General features: G+C 40.4%; 4 protein-coding genes across 4 annotated transcripts; 3 read left to right on the forward strand and 1 right to left on the reverse strand.

Annotated features, from left to right (window-relative positions):
* Positions 1 to 1,154: 1,154 nt before the first annotated feature.
* LOC129379368 (zinc finger protein 570-like) lies at positions 1,155 to 4,376 on the forward strand. Its single transcript, XM_055060118.1, has 2 exons — positions 1,155 to 1,412; positions 2,250 to 4,376. Exons 1-2 carry the CDS (start codon positions 1,244 to 1,246, stop codon positions 2,906 to 2,908), a joined length of 828 nt encoding a protein of 275 aa, XP_054916093.1. The 5' UTR covers positions 1,155 to 1,243; the 3' UTR covers positions 2,909 to 4,376.
* An 848-nt stretch (positions 4,377 to 5,224) lies between these two features.
* On the reverse strand, positions 5,225 to 12,545 carry LOC129379074 (zinc finger protein OZF-like). Its single transcript, XM_055059654.1, has 2 exons — positions 12,320 to 12,545; positions 5,225 to 7,326 (listed from the first exon to the last, which is right to left on the reverse strand). Exon 2 carries the CDS (start codon positions 7,312 to 7,314, stop codon positions 5,701 to 5,703), a length of 1,614 nt encoding a protein of 537 aa, XP_054915629.1. The 5' UTR covers positions 7,315 to 7,326; positions 12,320 to 12,545; the 3' UTR covers positions 5,225 to 5,700.
* Positions 9,071 to 9,469, forward strand: LOC129378528 (cuticle collagen 2-like). The gene has a single exon (XM_055058836.1). It carries the CDS (start codon positions 9,071 to 9,073, stop codon positions 9,467 to 9,469), a length of 399 nt encoding a protein of 132 aa, XP_054914811.1.
* A 2,484-nt stretch (positions 12,546 to 15,029) lies between the features above and the next one.
* LOC129379132 (zinc finger protein 1 homolog) lies at positions 15,030 to 18,093 on the forward strand. The gene is made up of 2 exons (XM_055059756.1): positions 15,030 to 15,320; positions 16,276 to 18,093. The coding sequence occupies exons 1-2, from the start codon at positions 15,300 to 15,302 to the stop codon at positions 17,716 to 17,718; spliced, it is 1,464 nt and encodes a 487-aa protein (XP_054915731.1). The 5' UTR covers positions 15,030 to 15,299; the 3' UTR covers positions 17,719 to 18,093.
* Positions 18,094 to 19,426: the final 1,333 nt, after the last annotated feature.

Genomic DNA, 19,426 nt, shown 5'->3' on the forward strand with positions numbered 1-19,426 from the left:
AACAGGAAGGTCAGGAATCAGGAGAGCTCCAGCTGTGAACCCATGACACTGAGTCTTAGTTTTCAGTGTGTTTAAACATCCTGACAGAAAAGGATGCACTAAAGCATATACTCAGGGTATATCGGTGCCATTTTTAGGTCGGCTGATCCAAAGACTAGAGAAAAAAAGGAATTCATCAATCAATCAATCAAATTTTATTTATATAGCACATTTTAGCTACAAGGCATTTCAAAGTGCTTTACATCATAAACACAAAACACAAAGTCATGCAACATAGAATAAAATACCAAGTGTTTTTTTTTTCATGGACATAAATAAATAGTGTATTGGAAAATACAGCGGTGTTCATAATAAACCACTATTTAAAGTTAGACAAAAGTTTTTGTTTCATTCAAGCGGGCAATAATTACAGACAATGCAGGAAAGTCTGAACATTTTTCATTTTGTTCATAATTTTCCCTTTAAACATGTTAGGAGATAAAAGTCAAAATATTAATACTGTAAATAAAGAAAAACAATCATTACTCCTGGGTTTTATGTCCATGATTAAATGTGGCGCTTCAAATGCAAACAGTTGAAACCATTAATTTACATACAGAAAACAAAAACACTTTCACATTTCTTTCTCCCTGTCTGAAGGTAAATCAGACCAAACTTCTGTTGTTTCAGGTCAGAATAATCAGAATTATGTATTTACTAAAAGCCTGAATAATAAGAGAATTTATTTGGATGAGTTGTTGAGGAGCTGATGCTCATCCAGGACATGCTAGCAGAAAACGGTCATGTGACTCTCACAGCAAGTCTTCAGTCAGAGGCCTCTTCATATTCGCTGCAAGGTGGACTGCTAGAGATCCTTCCTGCCCACAGCATCACCATCCACCAAGTTTTGAGGATCCTTTGAAGACGAGTGATGACAACATTTAATTTCTGTTTAGAATGAATTATTTTTTTAATTGGATTTTAAGAAAAAAATATTCCAATTAGACTTTTAAAATATAATTTCTAAACATACCAGTAACATATGTAAAGCATTAAAGGTCATTTCTCTATTTCAGGAGGCAGAAATACGTTTAAAAAATGTTTTAATTAGCGTTCAGTCGCTTCTCTCCAGCAGGGGGCGGAAATGCACACAGCTGCTTAAGTACGTTGTGTCGTAACTTCCGGTGTAGCGGTTAGCCTCCTGCTAGCAGCTGTGCTGTGTCCGGGTTCTGCTGCGGTTCTGTTGCGGTTCTGCGCAGCAACAATGTGTTCCGTTGAGCCTCTGAGGGAGTTTATCAGAGAGAGACTAACTGCTGCTGCTGAAGAAATCTTCACCCAGCTGGAAAAAACCATCGTCCGGTACGAGGAGGAGATCGACCGGCAGCGGAGGCTGCTGGACCTCAGCTGGACCCGAACCGAGCAGAACCCCGCAGGTAGGTCCGCTGGGTCCGACCCGGCAGCAGAACCGGGTCCAGACATCCCCTGACGTTCAGAAATCAGTTGATTCCCGGGTTATTGTGATGCTAACTGCTGTCAGCTGGAAGAGTGACGCATTTCCGCTCATTGTTTAAGTCTGATAGTGAAGAATCACCAACAGAACCGGTTCAGTTCACCGAGTCTTTCTGCTTTAATGTCGTAAAGACTCGATATAAACTGAAACAGTTTCTATCTGGCTGCTGTGACTTTCGGTGTATGAGATCTACTGGTGCCCCAGATCTACTGGTTGTGAAGGTGGCCTCGTGGATGCCTGATCAAAATACTGCCAGGGTGACAAAAACAGTTTGCAAAATGTTCTGAATCCTGTCTGAGGAGTAACTTTCTGTTTCCACAGATGAAAATGATGCTTAAATTACTGGAACATCACAGTTCACCAGATCAACTTACACACTATGCTGTTCACATCCAAGAAAGCCAGTTTATTAATATAAGACATTTTCACTAACAAGGCAAAAGGTTCACATGATGAAAATCAAAATGAAACACCAAACACTTTACATTAAGTTGGCAGAATAAAGGCATATGTTTTAATCCAGACTAAAGTTAATCTATGCAGGGGTTTTAAGCCTGTATTTAAAGCAGCAGTGGAACAGAACTCACAAGTTGTACTTGTGGGGGTGAAACGATGAATCCATTATTGAAGTAATCAACTAGTTTAGTTATTGATTAATCACTAATAGACCCAAACAGGTCATTTGCATTTCCATGTTTAATGTGAGTTTGAGCCAATGTTGTGACATCATTCATGTCGGCGTTCCTCTGATCTCCTCCAGAACTCCAGCATCATTTCTCCAGCGAGGAGCTTCCTGCCGATCGGGACAGCAGTACTAGTCCGGACCGGGACGCACCAGAACCGGCGCCTGACGACATCTGCTCCAGGCAGGACGGAGCGCTGGTGCTGAAGCAGGAGACCGAGGCCATCATGGTGACTGTGGACTACGATGACGAACCTGAACCAAGCAGCTACCAGCTTCTCTACCAGAACCGCCCAGAGACCCAGAAACGGAACCAGGAGGCGCTGAAGCCAAAGAAAATCAGAGCTCCCAGCGACAGACCGGACCTTCTGCCGCAGAACACAGATGGGAATCTGTATCCCTGTCCCATTTGTGGGAAATGTTTTGCTAAGAACAGTTACTTGACCAAACACAAGAGGATCCACACCAGTGAGAAACCGTTTGTCTGCGATCAGTGCGGGAAGGCCTTCAGCAACACCAGCTACCTGGCCAATCACAAGAAGACTCACAGTGGCATGAAACCGTTCGCCTGTCTCATCTGTGGGAAAGTTTTCACCCAGCAGATTCATGTCACCGACCACATGAGGATTCACACTGGAGAGAAGCCCTTCCCCTGTGCCACCTGTGGGAAACACTTCAGGCAGAAGAGCAGCTTGAACAAACACCTGAGAACTCAGCACCAGAAGCTGGAGGCATGATCGGGTTCTGAGCTGCTGGCTGGTACTGCCCCCTAAAGGCCTGGGGGCGTCAGACTGCAGAGGAGCATCAACAACTTTCCTGCTTTTAACTCTACTTCCTGTTCTTTAGCCTCTCTGAGGAACACCGTGTGTCCCTCCAGCTGGGAGTGGAAGATATTAATATAGATGTTAATCTCTGTGTAAAGTTGGAGATTCTAACATTTACTAAAAAGACTGAATTTTGAAAATAATAGTGGGAATTCTGAGAAAAAAGTCTGAAGTTTGAGAAAGTTGGAATTCTCCCCCAAAAAATATTGGTGTTCTGGAAAAAATGTCGATTCTGACTTTTTTAGAAAGAAGGATGAATTCTTAAAAAAAAAAAAAAAAAGCAAAAATGAATTTAATTTTAAAAGGTGAAAAAAGCAGAAATTTGGCAAAAAGGCAGAAATTCTTTTTGAAAAAAATACTGAAATAAAAGTTTATATTCTTAAGTCAGAATTCTGAGGAAAAAGATCAAAATGCTGAAAAACTGCAGAATTCTTAACAGAAAAGCTAAAAAATCTGAACTGGTTGTTTTAGTGTGAAATGATGAAGTGGAGCCTCTGATGAACAGAGTCGCTTTAAAACCTGCTGCAGGTGGATCTGCGACTGACTGCAGTCACTCTGTCCTTGGTTTTGATATATTTGTATATTTTTCAGTGTAACAGCAGCTTGGTGACGGCGTGGACTGTAAATGCTCGAGTTTTGTCTGGATCACTGTCGATGTGCCGAGTCATGCAGTTCTTCTGTTGTGTTTTGTTTTTTCCGACTGTAAAACTGAAGAATGTTCTGCAGTAGCAGAAATATTTCTGAATACTTGGTATTAAAGGTCTGATCTTGGATTCAAGCTCCATGTTTCACATCACAAAACAAGAATTATTTATGTCACCAACTGAGTAAAGACCAGAATCATTCACAGCCCAGGGAGATTTAGGTTTAAACGTATTTTAATTTTCAGCCAGAAAACAGAAATTATGAGCAGGAATTCAAACGAAAAGCTTTTATATTTGTATTTAATAGCTAAGGGAACTGTTCAACTGAAATAAGGGTTATATTTCAGAGAATAAACATATTTTTTAAAATGGATTTTAAATGTTATTTAAAGCGGGTTTCTGAGTTCCACTCCGGGCCAGAAGGTGGCAGTATTCATGTTTAAACTGGAGAGCCGGTGTTTCCCCATCAGCTCTGGTTCCCCCTGCGTCTCTTCGCCACTCAGCCGCTTGTCCTGAGAACGTATGTATGTATCTCAATCTGCCTGTTTAAGCTCAACATCAGATTCTGCTGCCATCAGATTCTGCTGCCCCAATTTAACAGGGAACAAAATCTGATGGGTGAATTATGGCCACCAGACACTGTTTATGCACATATTCATAAAACATAAAGAATTACTTAAACAAGCCTTTCTTACAGAAAGAGAACGAAGGGAAAAATGTATTTTAAACGGATTTTCACAGACTAAATTATTTTAAATGTTTTATTTATAATTTCCACAAAAGATAGTGCACCAGTTTTTTCCTCTGTAAGCTTATATAAAAATGTTAAACTATTAAATCCTAACATTTTGTGACAGAAGACACTATTAACTGTAGTTGTTTGTTATTTAATGTTAAAGCATTAAATCTCTTTATATTGGGAATTAACAGCTTGGCTGATTTTTCTTTTAAAAGTTCAATATGTTGAAACATTCAGAGCAAATAATGCAAACAAAATTTTAATGCAAAGTTTGTAAAGCAACAAGAAGTAACCTCTGTATGAACGAGACTCGCATAAGAAGCAGATATAATTTAGAAATCTGAGTTTTTGTCCAGGTAACTTGGATTTTTGGCCATAAAACAAACAATGCCTCGCTGATCTATAAGTGAAAAGAAATCCTTTACTTCAACTTTCTTCTATTTAGGAAGCCTGACATCTACGTACATTAAACAGGACACATTGACTCAATTCTGTTCATGTTCAGTAAAACAGACAGAGATCCAAGATGTTCGTCAGGTTGCAGTAGGGAGCATCGATGGCTCTACTAATGGGATAAAGTGCAATATTGTAGTGCTACTGATTCACAGTTTTACTCATATTAATGTTTGTGTTTCTTCCAGGGACTGAGGCTTCGGTGGTTTAGTCTCTGCTCTTGTGTTTTGTTGGAGCTTTTTCTATCTTTGCTGTTTCTTCCTTCTCTTCACTGGATCTTGCTCTTTTCCACTGGAGCCTCATTTTATTACAATCAGTTTTGTTGAAATGCATCCACTGATTTAACCATTCTGCTTCAGGTTATTGTTCATTTAAAAACAGTGAAGCTTAATACATTTTTGTAGAACCAGCTTTAATCAACACCACAGCAGCCACTGCTGATGTACAAAAAGATTCATTTTCTCATTTCACAACAGATTTGGCATCATCCATCATTTAAACACAATCTGTGAAAAAACTGATTTGAAGGAAAAACATTTGAGAACTTATTAGTTTTCATCACATTAATAACATGACTGTAGTGACTGCGGCATTAATCCACACAACGCCCGCTGTGAAAGCATTTCAATAACTGTCAACAATTAAACAGAAATTTGTCCTTTTATCATTTTACATCATGCATGATTTCAACTCTATTGTAAGAATTGAATACAGTCCTTTATCAACTACAAACCATCTAACATGCCGTTAGTGTTAATAGAGTATTTTTCTGAACACTCTGCTGACAAACTGTTCACCTTATGGAAAACATTAAATTGCTTCTTTGAAACAAAATTTTACCGCATGTCAAATTAGAGCTGGAACAGACGTCATTTGGACAAGCAGGATGGGTGGAAGGTTTCTCTTTTGTGAGTTCTGATGTGGTAAGTGTAACTATTTTTATGGCCAAAACATTTCCCACAGGTTCCACATATGAACGGCCTCTCACCTGTGTGAATTCTCACGTGGCTATTCAAAATCCGCTTTTCACGGAAACATTTTCCACAGGTTACACATGAGAAAGGCTTTTCACCTGTGTGAGTTCTCATGTGGGTATTCAAAACATGCTTTTCACGGAAACATTTTCCACAGGTCTCACATGAAAAAGGCTTTTCACCTGTGTGAATTCTCACATGGTTATCCAAATGGATTTTTTGATTGAAACATTTTCCACAGGTTACACATGAGAAAGGCTTCACACCAGTGTGAGTTCTCATGTGACTATTCAAATTGGCTTTTTGATTGAAACCTTTTCCACAAGTTGCACATGAGAAAGGCCTCTCCTCAGTGTGAACTCTCATGTGGGTATTCAAAATATGTCTTTGACGAAAACATTTCCCACAGATTTTACATGAGAAAGGCTTCTCACCTGTGTGAGTTCTGATATGCCTAATCAAAGTATTTTTTTCGCTGAAACCTTTTCCACAGGTTATACATGCAAAAGGTTTCTCACCTGTGTGAGTTCTCATGTGATTATTCAAACTACACTTGTGACGGAACGTTCTCCCACAAGTTACACATGAGAAAGCTCTCTCCTCTGTGTGAGTCCTCATATGGCTAATCAAAATATATTTTTGCCGAAAACATTTCCCACAGATTTCACATGAGAAAGGCTTCTCACCTGTGTGAGTTCCCATGTGGCTATTCAAATTACATTTTTGACTGAAACCTTTTCCACAGGTTACACATAAGAAAGGTTTCTCACCTGTGTGAGTTCTCATGTGGATCGTTAACTCTGTGTTTAATTTGAAACTTTTTCCACATACATTACACTGCTTACATTTTTTTAATCTGTAAAGTTCCTTGTCCTTCACGCCTTTCTCTGCATTGTCAGCTCTGGTTTTCTCAACTCTCTTCTGATGTGAGAACATTTGGTTTCCACTGAGTTCTGGTTGTTGGTGATCTGTTTCATTATTAGTCGCAGTTGGGATTAATGGATCCGTCTCCTGCTTCAGTACTTCCTGGTTATAATCCTGATTGATGCCTTCAGCCTCAATCTTTACCATCTGCTGGGATTCTGATTGCCCATCATCTTCCTTCAGTTGTTGCAGCTCCAGTTCCTCTGGTTCTACTTTGATGTCTACTGATCCAGAACCTGGTACCATAAACGTATGGGTCTCTTGCTTTTCATCCTGGCTCATGTCTTCATCATCAGTCTTGACCACCTGCTGAGATCCTGATTGACAATCTTCTTCCTTCATTTGTTGCAGTTCTAGTTCCTCTGGTTCCTCTTTGATTTCAAGAGAATCTGTTTCTGTTAAGTCGTCCGTTATCTGTTCTCCTTGCTTTAGAGGTTCTGATCCGTACTCCTCTTTGACTTCTGGAAGTTCTGGTTCCTCTTCTCTCTCCTTGATTTTTTGAGATTCTGTTGGATCTACAGCAGAAATCTCTTGTTGGTTGAGGTTAAATTGATGAGCAAGAACATCTTGCTTAATGGCAGACATAATGTGACAAATCTGGAAAAAAGGGAGAAACAAAATATAAAATTAAAATGTTGGTTGAATAGCAACAGCAGCAGTTTGTCTGTTTTCAGTGAAGCAGCTGTTGAACCAGGATCCTCTCAGCTGAAGGAAACGGATAAACGGCCGAACCTGGTACCGCCGCTCGCTGCTCACTTCATTTGTTTTTGTGCAACATGAGGGAAACCAGGGTTTGTGTTGCTGGAAGTCAGTGACCACAACCTGAAAGGGATGGACAAGGATCCATGAGTCCTGAGGTACAGGAACCGGGCCAGAGGGGGAACCGGGCCAGAGGGGGAACCGGGCCAGAGGGAGAACCGGGCGAGAGGGAGAACCGGGCTAGAGGGGGAACCGGGCGAGAAGGAGAACCGGGCCAGAGGGAGAACCGGGCCAGAGGGGGAACCGGGCTAGAGGGGAACCGGGCCAGAGGGAGAACCGGGCGAGAAGGAGAACCGGGCCAGAGGGAGAACCGGGCGAGAGGGAGAACCGGGCCAGAGGGGAACCGGGCCAGAGGGAACCGGGCCAGAGGGAGAACCGGGCGAGAAGGAGAACCGGCCAGAGGGAGAACCGGGCGAGAGGGAGAACCGGGCCAGAGGGAGAACCGGGCCAGAGGAACCGGGCCAGAGGGGGAACCGGGCCAGAGGGGGAACCGGGCCAGAGGGAGAACCGGGCGAGAAGGAGAACCGGGCCAGAGGGAGAACCGGGCGAGAGGGAGAACCGGGCCAGAGGGAGAACCGGGCCAGAGGGGGAACCGGGCCAGAGGGGGAACCGGGCCAGAGGGGAACCGGGCCAGAGGGGGAACCGGGCCAGAGGGGGAACCGGGCCAGAGGGGGAACCGGGCGAGAGGGAGAACCGGGCCAGAGGGAGAACCGGGCGAGAGGGAGAACCGGGCCAGAGGGGGAACCGGGCCAGAGGGGGAACCGGGCCAGAGTCATGTTTCTCCTCACCTATTCAGAACCGCCTGGCTCTGGCCCATCAGAACTCAGACAGAGGTCCAGACATTAAGGTAGGATGTGAACCCGCGGCGTTAGCTCTGGTTGTGCAGCTCTACTGATCCGCAGGAATAACTTGTAGTGGCGCTTTGAGGAGCGATGAGACCCAATTATCTTTGTGAACACAATTATGCAGCGTTTACATCCCAACACGCTGCCCGTAACAAATGCTGTTCTGCTCAGTCGGCCAGAGTCAATGTGGAAGACATCTGAAACTCTCGTCCCATAAACTCAGGCAACCAAACAGTTTCTGTGTTTTAAAAACTCAACAGACAGAAATGTTAGAGCTGCTAAAGCTGCATTAGCACCTCTGAATTAAATCTGTTTGTTGCTCATTAATGCAGAGCAGCAGATTGAACTCATCCTGCAGGGCCGGTCCAAGGCTGCATGAGGCCCGGGGCAGAACCTGACCTACGGGCCCCTTTTAAAAACATCAGAACCTCTAGCAGCTTCTGTTGGATTTAATCTGGGAGATTAAAGTAGATTAACTGGCCAACATAAAAACAATCAGTTATAATTACAGTTTACTAATTTGTATTTGTGAACAAACGGCTCAAAGTCAAAGATTAAACTCACAGCATCAGATTGTTGCTATGGTAACAAGATAATCTAACTATGAAGATTGTTCTTTGAACTTTTATAAAGTAAACTTGCCAACTCCTTATAATCTTACATTTAAATATTAATTTAAAATATTTTAATTTATGTTGAAACCATTAAATTCAGCAGCATTGATAAATGTTACATTTATGTATCTGGGGGCCCCTGGAGCCCTGGGGGCCCCTGGAGCCCTGGGGGCCCCTGGAGCCCTGGGGGCCCCTGGAGCCCTGGGGGCCCCTGGAGCCCTGGGGGCCCCTGGAGCCCTGGGGGCCCCCTGGAGGCCCCTGGAGCCCTGGGGGCCCCCTGGGGGCCCCTGGAGCCCTGGGGGCCCCCTGGGGGCCCCTGGAGCCCTGGGGGCCCCCTGGGGCCCCTGGAGCCCTGGGGGCCCCCTGGGGGCCCCTGGAGCCCTGGGGGCCCCCTGGGGGCCCCTGGAGCCCTGGGGGCCCCTGGAGCCCTGGGGGCCCCTGGAGCCCTGGGGGCCCCTGGAGCCCTGGGGGCCCCTGGAGCTGCAGACAAAATGTGGATTCAATAGAAGAGCAAATCATTGATTTTCATTTAACTTTATTTTTTCATTTGTTGTTTTTAAGACGAGTTGGATTTAAATATAGTTTCACTGGAGATGTTTTCCTGTAACATGTAATATTTTTACATTTCTGTGTCTTTAGCCGCCGCAGCCGCCTTGGCTGCGCGGGTTAACTGGGGGAATCCTGAGCTGCTTTTATTAAATCAGTGAAATTAAACTCACATGAAAAAGCTTATTCACACAAAATGTCATTAAATATCTTGGCAGCAATGGATGTAAAGATGAGTCATATTTATCTATCAGCCAATCAGAGGAGACGATTCAGGCGTAGGAGCAACAAGCCCCGCCCACTCGGGGCGTTCTGAGGAAACTAATCCATGTTTTTACATTAGAGTTATTTATTCAGCAGGTTGGAATGAAACGTTTATGAACTGATCAGTGATGTCAGTAACGTGTTACTGTTTCAAACCCAGTAATCTGATTACTGTAATCAGATTACTTACCCAAATCACTGCGTTGCTCTTTAGTCATTTCATTATGTTGGGAAGAAACAGGAACCATGGAGGGAAAAACTGGAACTATTTGCGTTTTTCTCTCCAAGTCCGATTATCACAAGCAGCTCATGTTTTCTAAAGTCACTAGCAAAACGAAGTGAGTGGCGGGTTGTGGGTTCATTAGGAAATGAGCAGAAACATAATTAATCTTCCTGTTCTGCTGCGTTAATGTCGACGAAACACAAATAGATTTATGAACGACTCAGAACTGCAAACATCCAGACTAATATGATGCAATAAACATGAAAACAGCCACAAATGAAACTGTCCATAAAGTTGCACAACTAAACACCATAATAATCATTAATCATAAAATAATAAGATAAGTGTGACAGACCTGTGCATCCATCTGAAACAGGGTTTCACCAGTGGGAGCATCCAGCTGCTGGTCATGTGACCTGTGAGTTTCCTTTGCAATTCTGCAAAATTCATCCATTATGATGAAACTAAGGCTGAAAAAGCACCAGATCAAAAAAGCTGATTTTTCTCCACATTCATTCATTGTGTTTTTTCATGTCTTGTTTGCAGATTCACAAACCGACTGAACTGAACGAATCTGACCCAGATTACACTGAAACACAAAAACTCCAGAGAAACTCCAGAGAAACTCCAGAGAAACTCGACCATGAAAAGCCAGAAGACATCTGAGATCAAATGAACAAAACTGAGCTGCTAACGTATCCGGCCTCTTCAGCTTTTCAGGCTTCAGACATGAAGATCTAAAATGTTTATTATTTTGTGACGAACCAACAACAATCATGAGGTGAAATGAAATTATCGGATGTTTTAAACTTTTTTAATCAATAAAAACCTGCAAAGTGGGGCGTGCAACACTATCTTTACGTTAAGACTCTGCAGCGCCACCTGGTGGTGTGATTGGCTTTGACTCCGTTTCAACGCGATCGATCGCCTGCTCTGTGATCCTCCAGATGTCTGAAGCGTTTTGTATCCAAATCGGGCTTTAAACTTCAGTATCGGATCCGCCTGGATCATCCAAACTGAGCCTCAGTGAATCTGCTGCCCTGAAGGACCAATAAAATCACACGCCTCACTTTTATTAAGTTTTAAAATATCCAATACATTTTGTTCCACCTCATGATTGGTGTTGATTCGTCACAAAATAATAAACATTTTGATGTTTGAAGCCTGAAAAGCAGCAAAAGGTTGGAAAGTTGAAGAAATACTTTTATACATTTGGCTCTATTTTCTGTTGAAGGATTTCAATATATATATATATATATATATATATATATATATATATATATATATATATATATATATATATATATATATATATATCTGACTCTTGCGTTAATAAGAAGCGTTAGCAGCCGACAGCAGAGACACTAAAACATAAACTGTGTCTTCATTTCATGCCATCTTCAGCGTGGAGCCTTTAAAAGCACTAATCACAATCTTTATATTGTTCTGCTGCTGATCCTTAGGCTGAAGTTATGAAACTTCCCAGATATTCAATTTCTACATATTTATAGTTTCAGTCTCCAGGACATGGAAAACAAACCAAAAAAAGATTTAAAGCAACTGAGGTTATAATTTAAAGAACATAAGTTGTACTGAGAGCCACTGCAACACGTCAATATTTATTTATTTTCATCATTAAAGTTTGTTTTTAATCAGTTTTTCTGAATGTTTCAGAGACCAGAAACATTTGACTGTCAATAATATGATCATCTAAAAAATACAAATAAAGTTTGAATAATCTGAAATTTGAGGAATGAAAAGGCACCGAATGCATAAAGGAGATAACAGAACTGGGTTCCTATTTCCACCTCTGAAAAATGTAACAGAAAACTAAAAAAAACAGTTTCCAGACTTTTTTACTAGTTTTCAAAATATCAGAAAATATTATTTTTTTAAAACAGATATTTCTTGAAATCTTTATTTTATTTGTCTTAGATTTTTCCATCACTAACTGAGTCTGACATTTGTTGGCAACTTTTGATTTTCACTGAGGAAACATGTTGGTTATGAACTTTGAGCCTTTAAGTTCACGTGACCTCTGATTGTGACGTAATGACGCGTCATGATGAACTGCGTTTATGGACATTTAGGGAAAAGTGACGCAACTTGGATCATGTTTATTTATAATAACTCTGATGAACTGAAATCATCACTGCTTGTTTTCTATTGTTTGGACCTTCATTAGCAGAACTGGCCCTTTAATAACAGCTGCACTTATTCATCTTAATAAACATCGAAAGTTCCGAAGATTCATTCAAACGAGCAACAAGAGGAATTTAAATCAAGCTGGAAACAGAAACTAGCAACATGTCGCAGCTCCAGCCTGGATCAGGAAATACCTGCTGATCGATTCTTCCTCCGCCGCTGTTGATCGTCTCTGATCGATTCTCTCTGATCGATTCTCTCTGATCGATTCTAACCGAAGATCTTGTTGCTACAGACTCTTCAACTTTCAGCAAAGCCGCTTTTTTAACGGCCGATAAACACAAAGAAGCTGGAAGCTAACGCTGCTAGCTCAGTGTTGGTTACTTCCGCCGGAAGTGTCGCATGAAGAGCGACCCCAGAAACGGTCAAGTCGTTTTACGTTCCGCCTCTGACTACAAATATTTATTTGTGTAGAAATAATATATTTAGCTTGTTTTGACACATAAAATATATTTTCTAGGACTTTAATTGAATTTTGTACGTAGGGTTAGGCTTAGGTAAAAATTAAAAAGCCGAATTAGAATATCATAAATTACATAATGTGTATCTGTCAATAAACTTGCTTATGAATACTTTGAATGTTGACCTTGCTGATAGTTTTACAGCATTTACATTGTTACCTGGAAACATTGTAAATGTTCCTTTAACAGTTTATTCAGCAAGTTGCTCATTTCAGTCCAGCAGCACTAATTTGGATTATTGGAATTAACAGATGTTTAGACTGAAATTTAAAATCCACCCTACTGAAGGCGCTCTGTATCTGAATTGCTCTGCTCTGCTCTGCATGGATGGATTTCTCCAATCTCCTGCATAGCAGCTCCCCACGACTTGAATTAAAGAGCCGATCTCGACGGGTGATTTTGGTTTTATTTCTTTGATGAAGATTTTGTTGGATTATCAGCACAGTCACCAGGTCACCGTGAAAACTAGACAAATATTAAAATAGAAAACACAAACCCGCGATACAAACAACAAACAAAATGCACCTCGCTTCCTTCACTGGGGAACAACATTTATTTGGTCCAAACATTTGACTTGGTCCTCTTTATCTACGGCAGCCCGGGAGGTACATACAGAACAAAATCCCCAAACCATTAAACCAAATAAATCACCAACAATGCTAATCGAAACAGACAAACATACAGAAACAATCTGCAACAGGCTTAAATTAGAAAATTCACCTTAAATAGTTTGATTTAAATAAGCTACAAAAATAATTTAGAGAATTCATTTTAAATAATTTACAATCCATTACATCCTGGAAGATTTGTAAATACGACGCTCCTTCACACTTCACTGCCTGCTGAAATCCTCTGTGTGACTGGAGCAGACTGTCATACACAGCCAACAGATATTATGATTTTATTACTTTTAGAAATTGTGGAGAACTAATTTCTGAAGAACAATATTACACATTTAGGTTATTATACAGAGAAACGTTTTTAGCTTATAAACAGTGGACTTCTTATACTTTTCCAGCAACTCAGAGCAAATCTGAAAACAATCATCCTGAAACATTAAAATAATTCCTACTTTGTTCGTCTTCCATTGGATAGTTGCTGAACCAGGAGATGAAGAATGTTAACATTTTGAAGATACAAACAAGAACCATTCAGCTGTTAGACGTGTTGGATGGTTTCTTTACGCTTTATCTTTATGGAGTCAAAGTGAACACAGCATTAAGGCTTCTATTGATTCACAAGTTGAAACCCACCACACTTTTCAGAATAACCTAAGAGGAAAACCTCAGACTACAACCTACTTTAGATCAGCTTCAGTTTTTCAAAATACAAAACAAAAAAATGGTTTAAAAAACCCATTCAGTGAGCAGCTTATCTAATCTATAACCATCTGTATTTTCTTTTAAATCTGAATTAATTCATATTATACACCCAAAACAAAGTATGAAACAAGTAAAGACCCAAAATATCCACTCCATAAGCTATGGATAAGCTGGCAGGTCTCAAGAGTGCGGCTGGATTTCTCAGTGAACATGGACAACATTTCAACGATGAAACCATGTGTTGGCGGTTATAAATTAAAAAAAGCTTTTGGACCATAATATATATCAATGTCAGCGACACAAACAGACAACAGACATTCATTATATTCATGTCATAGTGGAAGGCAGTAAGAGAAAGTAAAGCTCTTCGTAAAATGAAGTCAATTACGTCTGTTTAACAGCCTATAAATATTTGCTTCAAATTGATAAACAGCAGTAAATGTCTGTTCCCTTCACAACGTCCTACTGAAGTGATTTAGGCTCTCGTTACTTTATGGACCAAAAATAAACCTTCCAGAGTTTGGCACTGGAAACACCTGACGATTATTTCTATAAAACATTTTCATAGCTAGATAAACAACACCAGGAAAAGCAATTCATGAGGCGTCGGCTCTTTATTTTGAATGTGTGCACACCGACCTGGAGGGGACGGGGTGGAGGAGACGGGGTGGAGGAGACGGGGTGGAGGAGACGGGGTGGAGGAGACTGGGTGGAGGAGACGGGGTGGAGGAGACTGGGTGGAGGAGTTTTTTTTATTTTTGAATTTGTGTTTTGGACAAAGAGTCACTACGCTTTATTAAAATGTTTCATTCCTTTCATTTTTTATGGAGAGTCTATCAAAATGTCCTTTTTTATTCGTTTTTAAAATAATTAAATATCTGCTTATTTCAGCTTTCTTAATCTTCCTCTGGTATATTTATGAAATGAAATAGTTTCTACAACTTTAACCTTCTTTCTGTCTAATTATCTCATGTTTCTAGTTCCGCCAGTTGGAGGCGGAACTAGAAACTGTTTCTGTTTCTGGGGTAAATCAACATGGGAGACTTCCGGCGGAAGTAAACATGGTGCTAGCAGCGCTAGCTTCCGGGCTGCTTCTGACTAACGACGTTCAGAAACGCGATTCCTGCTGCGTGAACTGAACGTTCAGTAACAAGAAATGAATCAGAGACGAACTGCAGCAGGAGAAATATCCACCAAACCGGAATCAGCTCGGACTGCTCAGATCCGGCCGGAAACCCAAATCATCCCCGAACCCGGAGGTTCGGGTTCTGATCCGGACTCCGTCGACACGTTGCTGAGGTTCGATATTAAACTCCACGGACAGCTGAGAGATGGTATCATTTACCAACACTGTAAATACACACGCTGCTCTCTGGCCTTGAGTTTGACATATTCTATGGAAATATTGACTAATAATAATCAGAGATCCAAATACAGAAGTGTTGTTTTTGCTGCAGCGCCCCCTGCTGGTTGGGCATCAGGACAGATGAAGTCAGGGACATTAATAACTATTTATCAATGACAATAAATATGCATCGTGTTCATTTTCTTCTGTTCAACATGGAAATGATTCCAAAGTGTCCGAGAGACAATAAGCAGGTTTTCATCCAGTAAGTTAGAGAAACATCCTGCTGAGGCGAGGAAACAGAAATCAGGTTGCAGAAAATGTAAAATAGAAAAACACCTTTAATCAAATGATGGAAGCGACTTCATTCAACATCGAATGACTGAATATTAACAGTTGTCGTTCACATCACTGTTGGATCGTAATAGTTTTTTCACTAAATATTAATTTGCTGAGATGTGGATTTTATTATTGTTTCATTTAAATTTTATTTCATTTACAGTTAATGGTAAAATATTATTTAAGCAATAAAACATTACGGCATAAGACAAGTAGATCTACCTACAGTTATAGTTTTTGGACATTGTTTGTGGTGTCCCCCAAGGGTCAATATTGGGACCAAATCGGTTTCTGTTTTGCATATAAATATAAACTGTAATGGAATTTTTCCACAGGTTTGGGATATTTCAGTGGTTATCAGAAATGCACAGAGGGTATTGTAATAGGTAAATACTGTAATTTATTCAGAAACAGGTGAAGAAATGGATCGTAGAGAGCAGTCAAGATTTTATTTAGTCTTTAACTTTCAGTGTCAGCATGATTGCTATGATTCCCCGCTGTAATTATCTTATTAATATTTAACACAATCAGATAAATCACTGAGAGTGGTGGACAGTAAAACAAACATGAGCAGTTTTAGTTCTTCAGGGTTAAATTACATGTTGTGTTTTTCCCTTTTTCAGATTTGCCACAAAATGATGTCTGTTATTAAGTCAGATGTCCTTGCTCCGCATTTTATCCTCAACCAACAAGATATTTCTGTTCTTGACCAGAGGGGAACCAAATCTCCAAAACCCAAAGGAGGAGAGGAAGAGGAACCAGAACTTATACAAGTAAAAGAAGAAGAGTTTGAATCAGAACTTCAGCAGTTTGTAAAGAAAGAAGAAATGGAAATGTCACTTGAAACAGATTCTGAAGCTCTTGAAATAAGAGGGCAACCAGTAGAACCACAAAAGAAACAAATGAAGGAAGATGAGCGTCGATCAGAATCTCAGCAGATGGTAAAGGTTAAAGTAGAAGACATCAGTCTGGATGGAAACCAGGACATCCTACAGCAGGAGACTGATTCTAAATCTCTGGAACTCAAAGAGGAACCAGCTGAACTAGAACCAAACCAAGTGAAGGTGGAGGATCCTGGATCAGGACCTGAGCTGATGGTAGAGAAAGAGGCTGAAGGCGTCAGTCAGGATGAAAACCAGGAAGTACTGAAGCAAAATGTTGATTCTGTAATCCTAAAGTTTTTGGATGATGAAACAGACGACCACCAACCTGAAATCAATGAAAACAAAATCCTGATTCAGAACCTCCCAAAAGCAAAATATCAGGACATAAAGACTCACAAGGCGTCAGATTCCAGCAGAAATGATCAGCAGCAGAAAAGAGCTCAGAAAAATGGTGGACAAAGTGACAATGTAGAGAGAGGAATGAAAAGCAGAAAAATACACAAAGGTAAAATCACCAAGCAGTGTGAAGTGTGTGGAAAAATGTTCAAATGGATCAGCGATTTAACTATTCACAAAAGAATTCATGCAGCTGGCAAGCCTTTCTCATGTGTAACTTGTGGAAAATGTTTCAAACAAAAAGGTAATATGATTAGTCACATGAGAACTCACTCAGGTGAGAGACCTTTCTCATGTGAAATATGTGGGAAAGGTTTTAGTCAAAAAGGTAGTTTGAGTAGTCACATGATAATTCACAAAGTAGAGAAGCCTTTCTCATGTATAACCTGTGGGAAAGGTTTCAATCAAAGGAGTCATTTAACAAGCCACATGAGAACTCATACAGGTGAGAGGCCTTTCTCATGTGAAACCTGTGGAAAAGGTTTTATTGAAAAAACTAATCTGCTTAAGCACATGAGAACTCACACAGGAGAGAAACCTTTCTCATGTGAAGCTTGTGGAAAATGTTTCAGTCAAAAAAATATTTTGAAAGGCCACATGAGAACGCACACAGGTGATAAACCTTTCTCATGTGGAAGCTGTGGAAAGTGTTTCAGGCACAAACATAGCTTGGATGTACACATGAGAATTCACACAGGAGACAAACCTTTCTCATGTGGAACCTGTGGAAAACGTTTCAGCCATAAAAGTAGCTTGAATTACCATGTCAGAATTAACACAAAATAGAAACCTTTCCTCTGTCATATCTGTGGTCAGCATGTCTGTTGTAGCTGTTTCCTTTTTCTGTTCTGTGACTGTTTCTGCTTTTTGAACAATTTGTGAAAGTTTTTCAAATCATATCTGAAGCCCTGTGGTGTTTCGTTTGATAAAACTCGTTACTCTGAGGTGGATTTCCAGTCTTAGCTGAGTCTAGAATACCAATATTTGTTGTTTTTGTTTTTTTGAGCAGTTTAGGAAAACTCCACACCGACTATGGAATGATTTCTGAAAGATGAAAGTCTGTAATGGATTGTCACAATAAATGATGCATGAAGTGAAATATCAAAGTAACATTTCTCTGAATTTACTACTAGACAACCATTAAAATGTATGACCATTGTGGATGTTGTGTGGATTAATGCTGCAGTAAATTAAATTAAAGTACATCAACATATCAGTCTCATGTTCTATCGAATTACAACTGAATCAAAATGTCTTTTGCATCAGAGTAAACCAGCTTCTTTGATAAACTGAACCTGATGTGACGGTTTTTCCTACTCGACTTGATCTTCACTTTAATTGAAGCAACAGAATCAATTTAATTTCAGAATGTTAATTATGTAGACATCGGGTTGTGCTAAAAAGTGAATACCTGCCAGGATTTGTGTGCCTTATTTGATTATCTTTGGTTCTAAAGATTTATAAATTCAGAAATATAACGAAAAAGTAATATTTTTGTAAATGTAGTACCGTATGCTTCAGAAAGAGAAGAATAGGAACAATATATTTAAGCTGCAAGCAGCTCAGTTTTAGTCAGTGAGGCAAAACGTTTACAACTCAGCTTAAAAAAAACCTTCCTGTCAGACACAATGACATAATCTGTCAGTTGTCCTGCACCATCTGTTGCTGTGCAGCTACATGCTCAGACCTGAGCTGTAGCTCAGAGGAAAGAACAACCACTTTTCCTCACTGCTGCGTTCTTGGACTTCATTGCAGAGGACTGGGGCCTTTCAGCTACTGTTGCTATTGTGCTTAGAAACCGTTTCACTAAAGAGGCTCTTTAGCAACTAAAGACTGTTGTTATCACTGTTACTGTGGTATAAATATCCTGTAATAAATAAACAATGCTTTGCCTGGTGGGGTGCAGGTACAGCCTGGTGACCCGCCAGGCTGACAGTAGTGAGATTTGCTCTCTTCCATTCTATAGGTATGAAAACTGGCTGAGAGCTAACAGTGTACGTTTCCTAAAGTCCTCCTGAATCAGTGTTGGTGTTTGTATCTGCTCTACTGTGGTTCATGTGTTCACTACTTTAGACTACAGTGCTTTGACTCGTCACAGGAAAACTCACATAGTTGAGGCGTCTTCATCAGAAAACTCATTTACAGAATAGAAGCTTCTCTCCTAAGAGTTTCAAAACAAAGTAAAAGGCTCAATTTTCACTGATGAACTCATGACTTCAATCTGAAGCTTGTAGGTTTTTTCAGCCAGAAAAATGCTGATGGTTCAACAGACGTGGATTTTATTGGAGATCATAAAGATCCTCAGACCAACATGTTTGGAGTTCAGATTTTCTTTGAGAATATCTCTAATCTGTCTGAATATGTTGAGTTGAGATTTTACAAACATTCTTACTGTATGTTTACATCATTATGTTACATCAAGTTTTGTTTGAAATGTTCTTTTCTTTTTTTAAAGTTTTTGAGGAATCGAATGTGTTTACATTGGGTTTAATCT

Source organism: Poeciliopsis prolifica, unplaced genomic scaffold (genome assembly GCF_027474105.1).
Source record: "Poeciliopsis prolifica strain line A6 unplaced genomic scaffold, Auburn_PproV2 SCAFFOLD002, whole genome shotgun sequence".
Lineage (NCBI taxonomy): Eukaryota > Metazoa > Chordata > Actinopteri > Cyprinodontiformes > Poeciliidae > Poeciliopsis > Poeciliopsis prolifica.

Coding starts and splice junctions, on each gene's coding strand:
- LOC129379368 (XM_055060118.1), top strand. CDS start 1,244: ATGTGTTCCGTTGAGCCTCTGAGGGAGTTTATCAGAGAGAGACTAACT. Junction 1,413..2,249: donor AACCGAGCAGAACCCCGCAG/GTAGGTCCGCTG, acceptor GATCTCCTCCAG/AACTCCAGCATCATTTCTCC.
- LOC129379074 (XM_055059654.1), bottom strand. CDS start 7,314: ATGTCTGCCATTAAGCAAGATGTTCTTGCTCATCAATTTAACCTCAAC.
- LOC129378528 (XM_055058836.1), top strand. CDS start 9,071: ATGTATCTGGGGGCCCCTGGAGCCCTGGGGGCCCCTGGAGCCCTGGGG.
- LOC129379132 (XM_055059756.1), top strand. CDS start 15,300: ATGGTATCATTTACCAACACT. Junction 15,321..16,275: donor TGGTATCATTTACCAACACT/GTAAATACACAC, acceptor TCCCTTTTTCAG/ATTTGCCACAAAATGATGTC.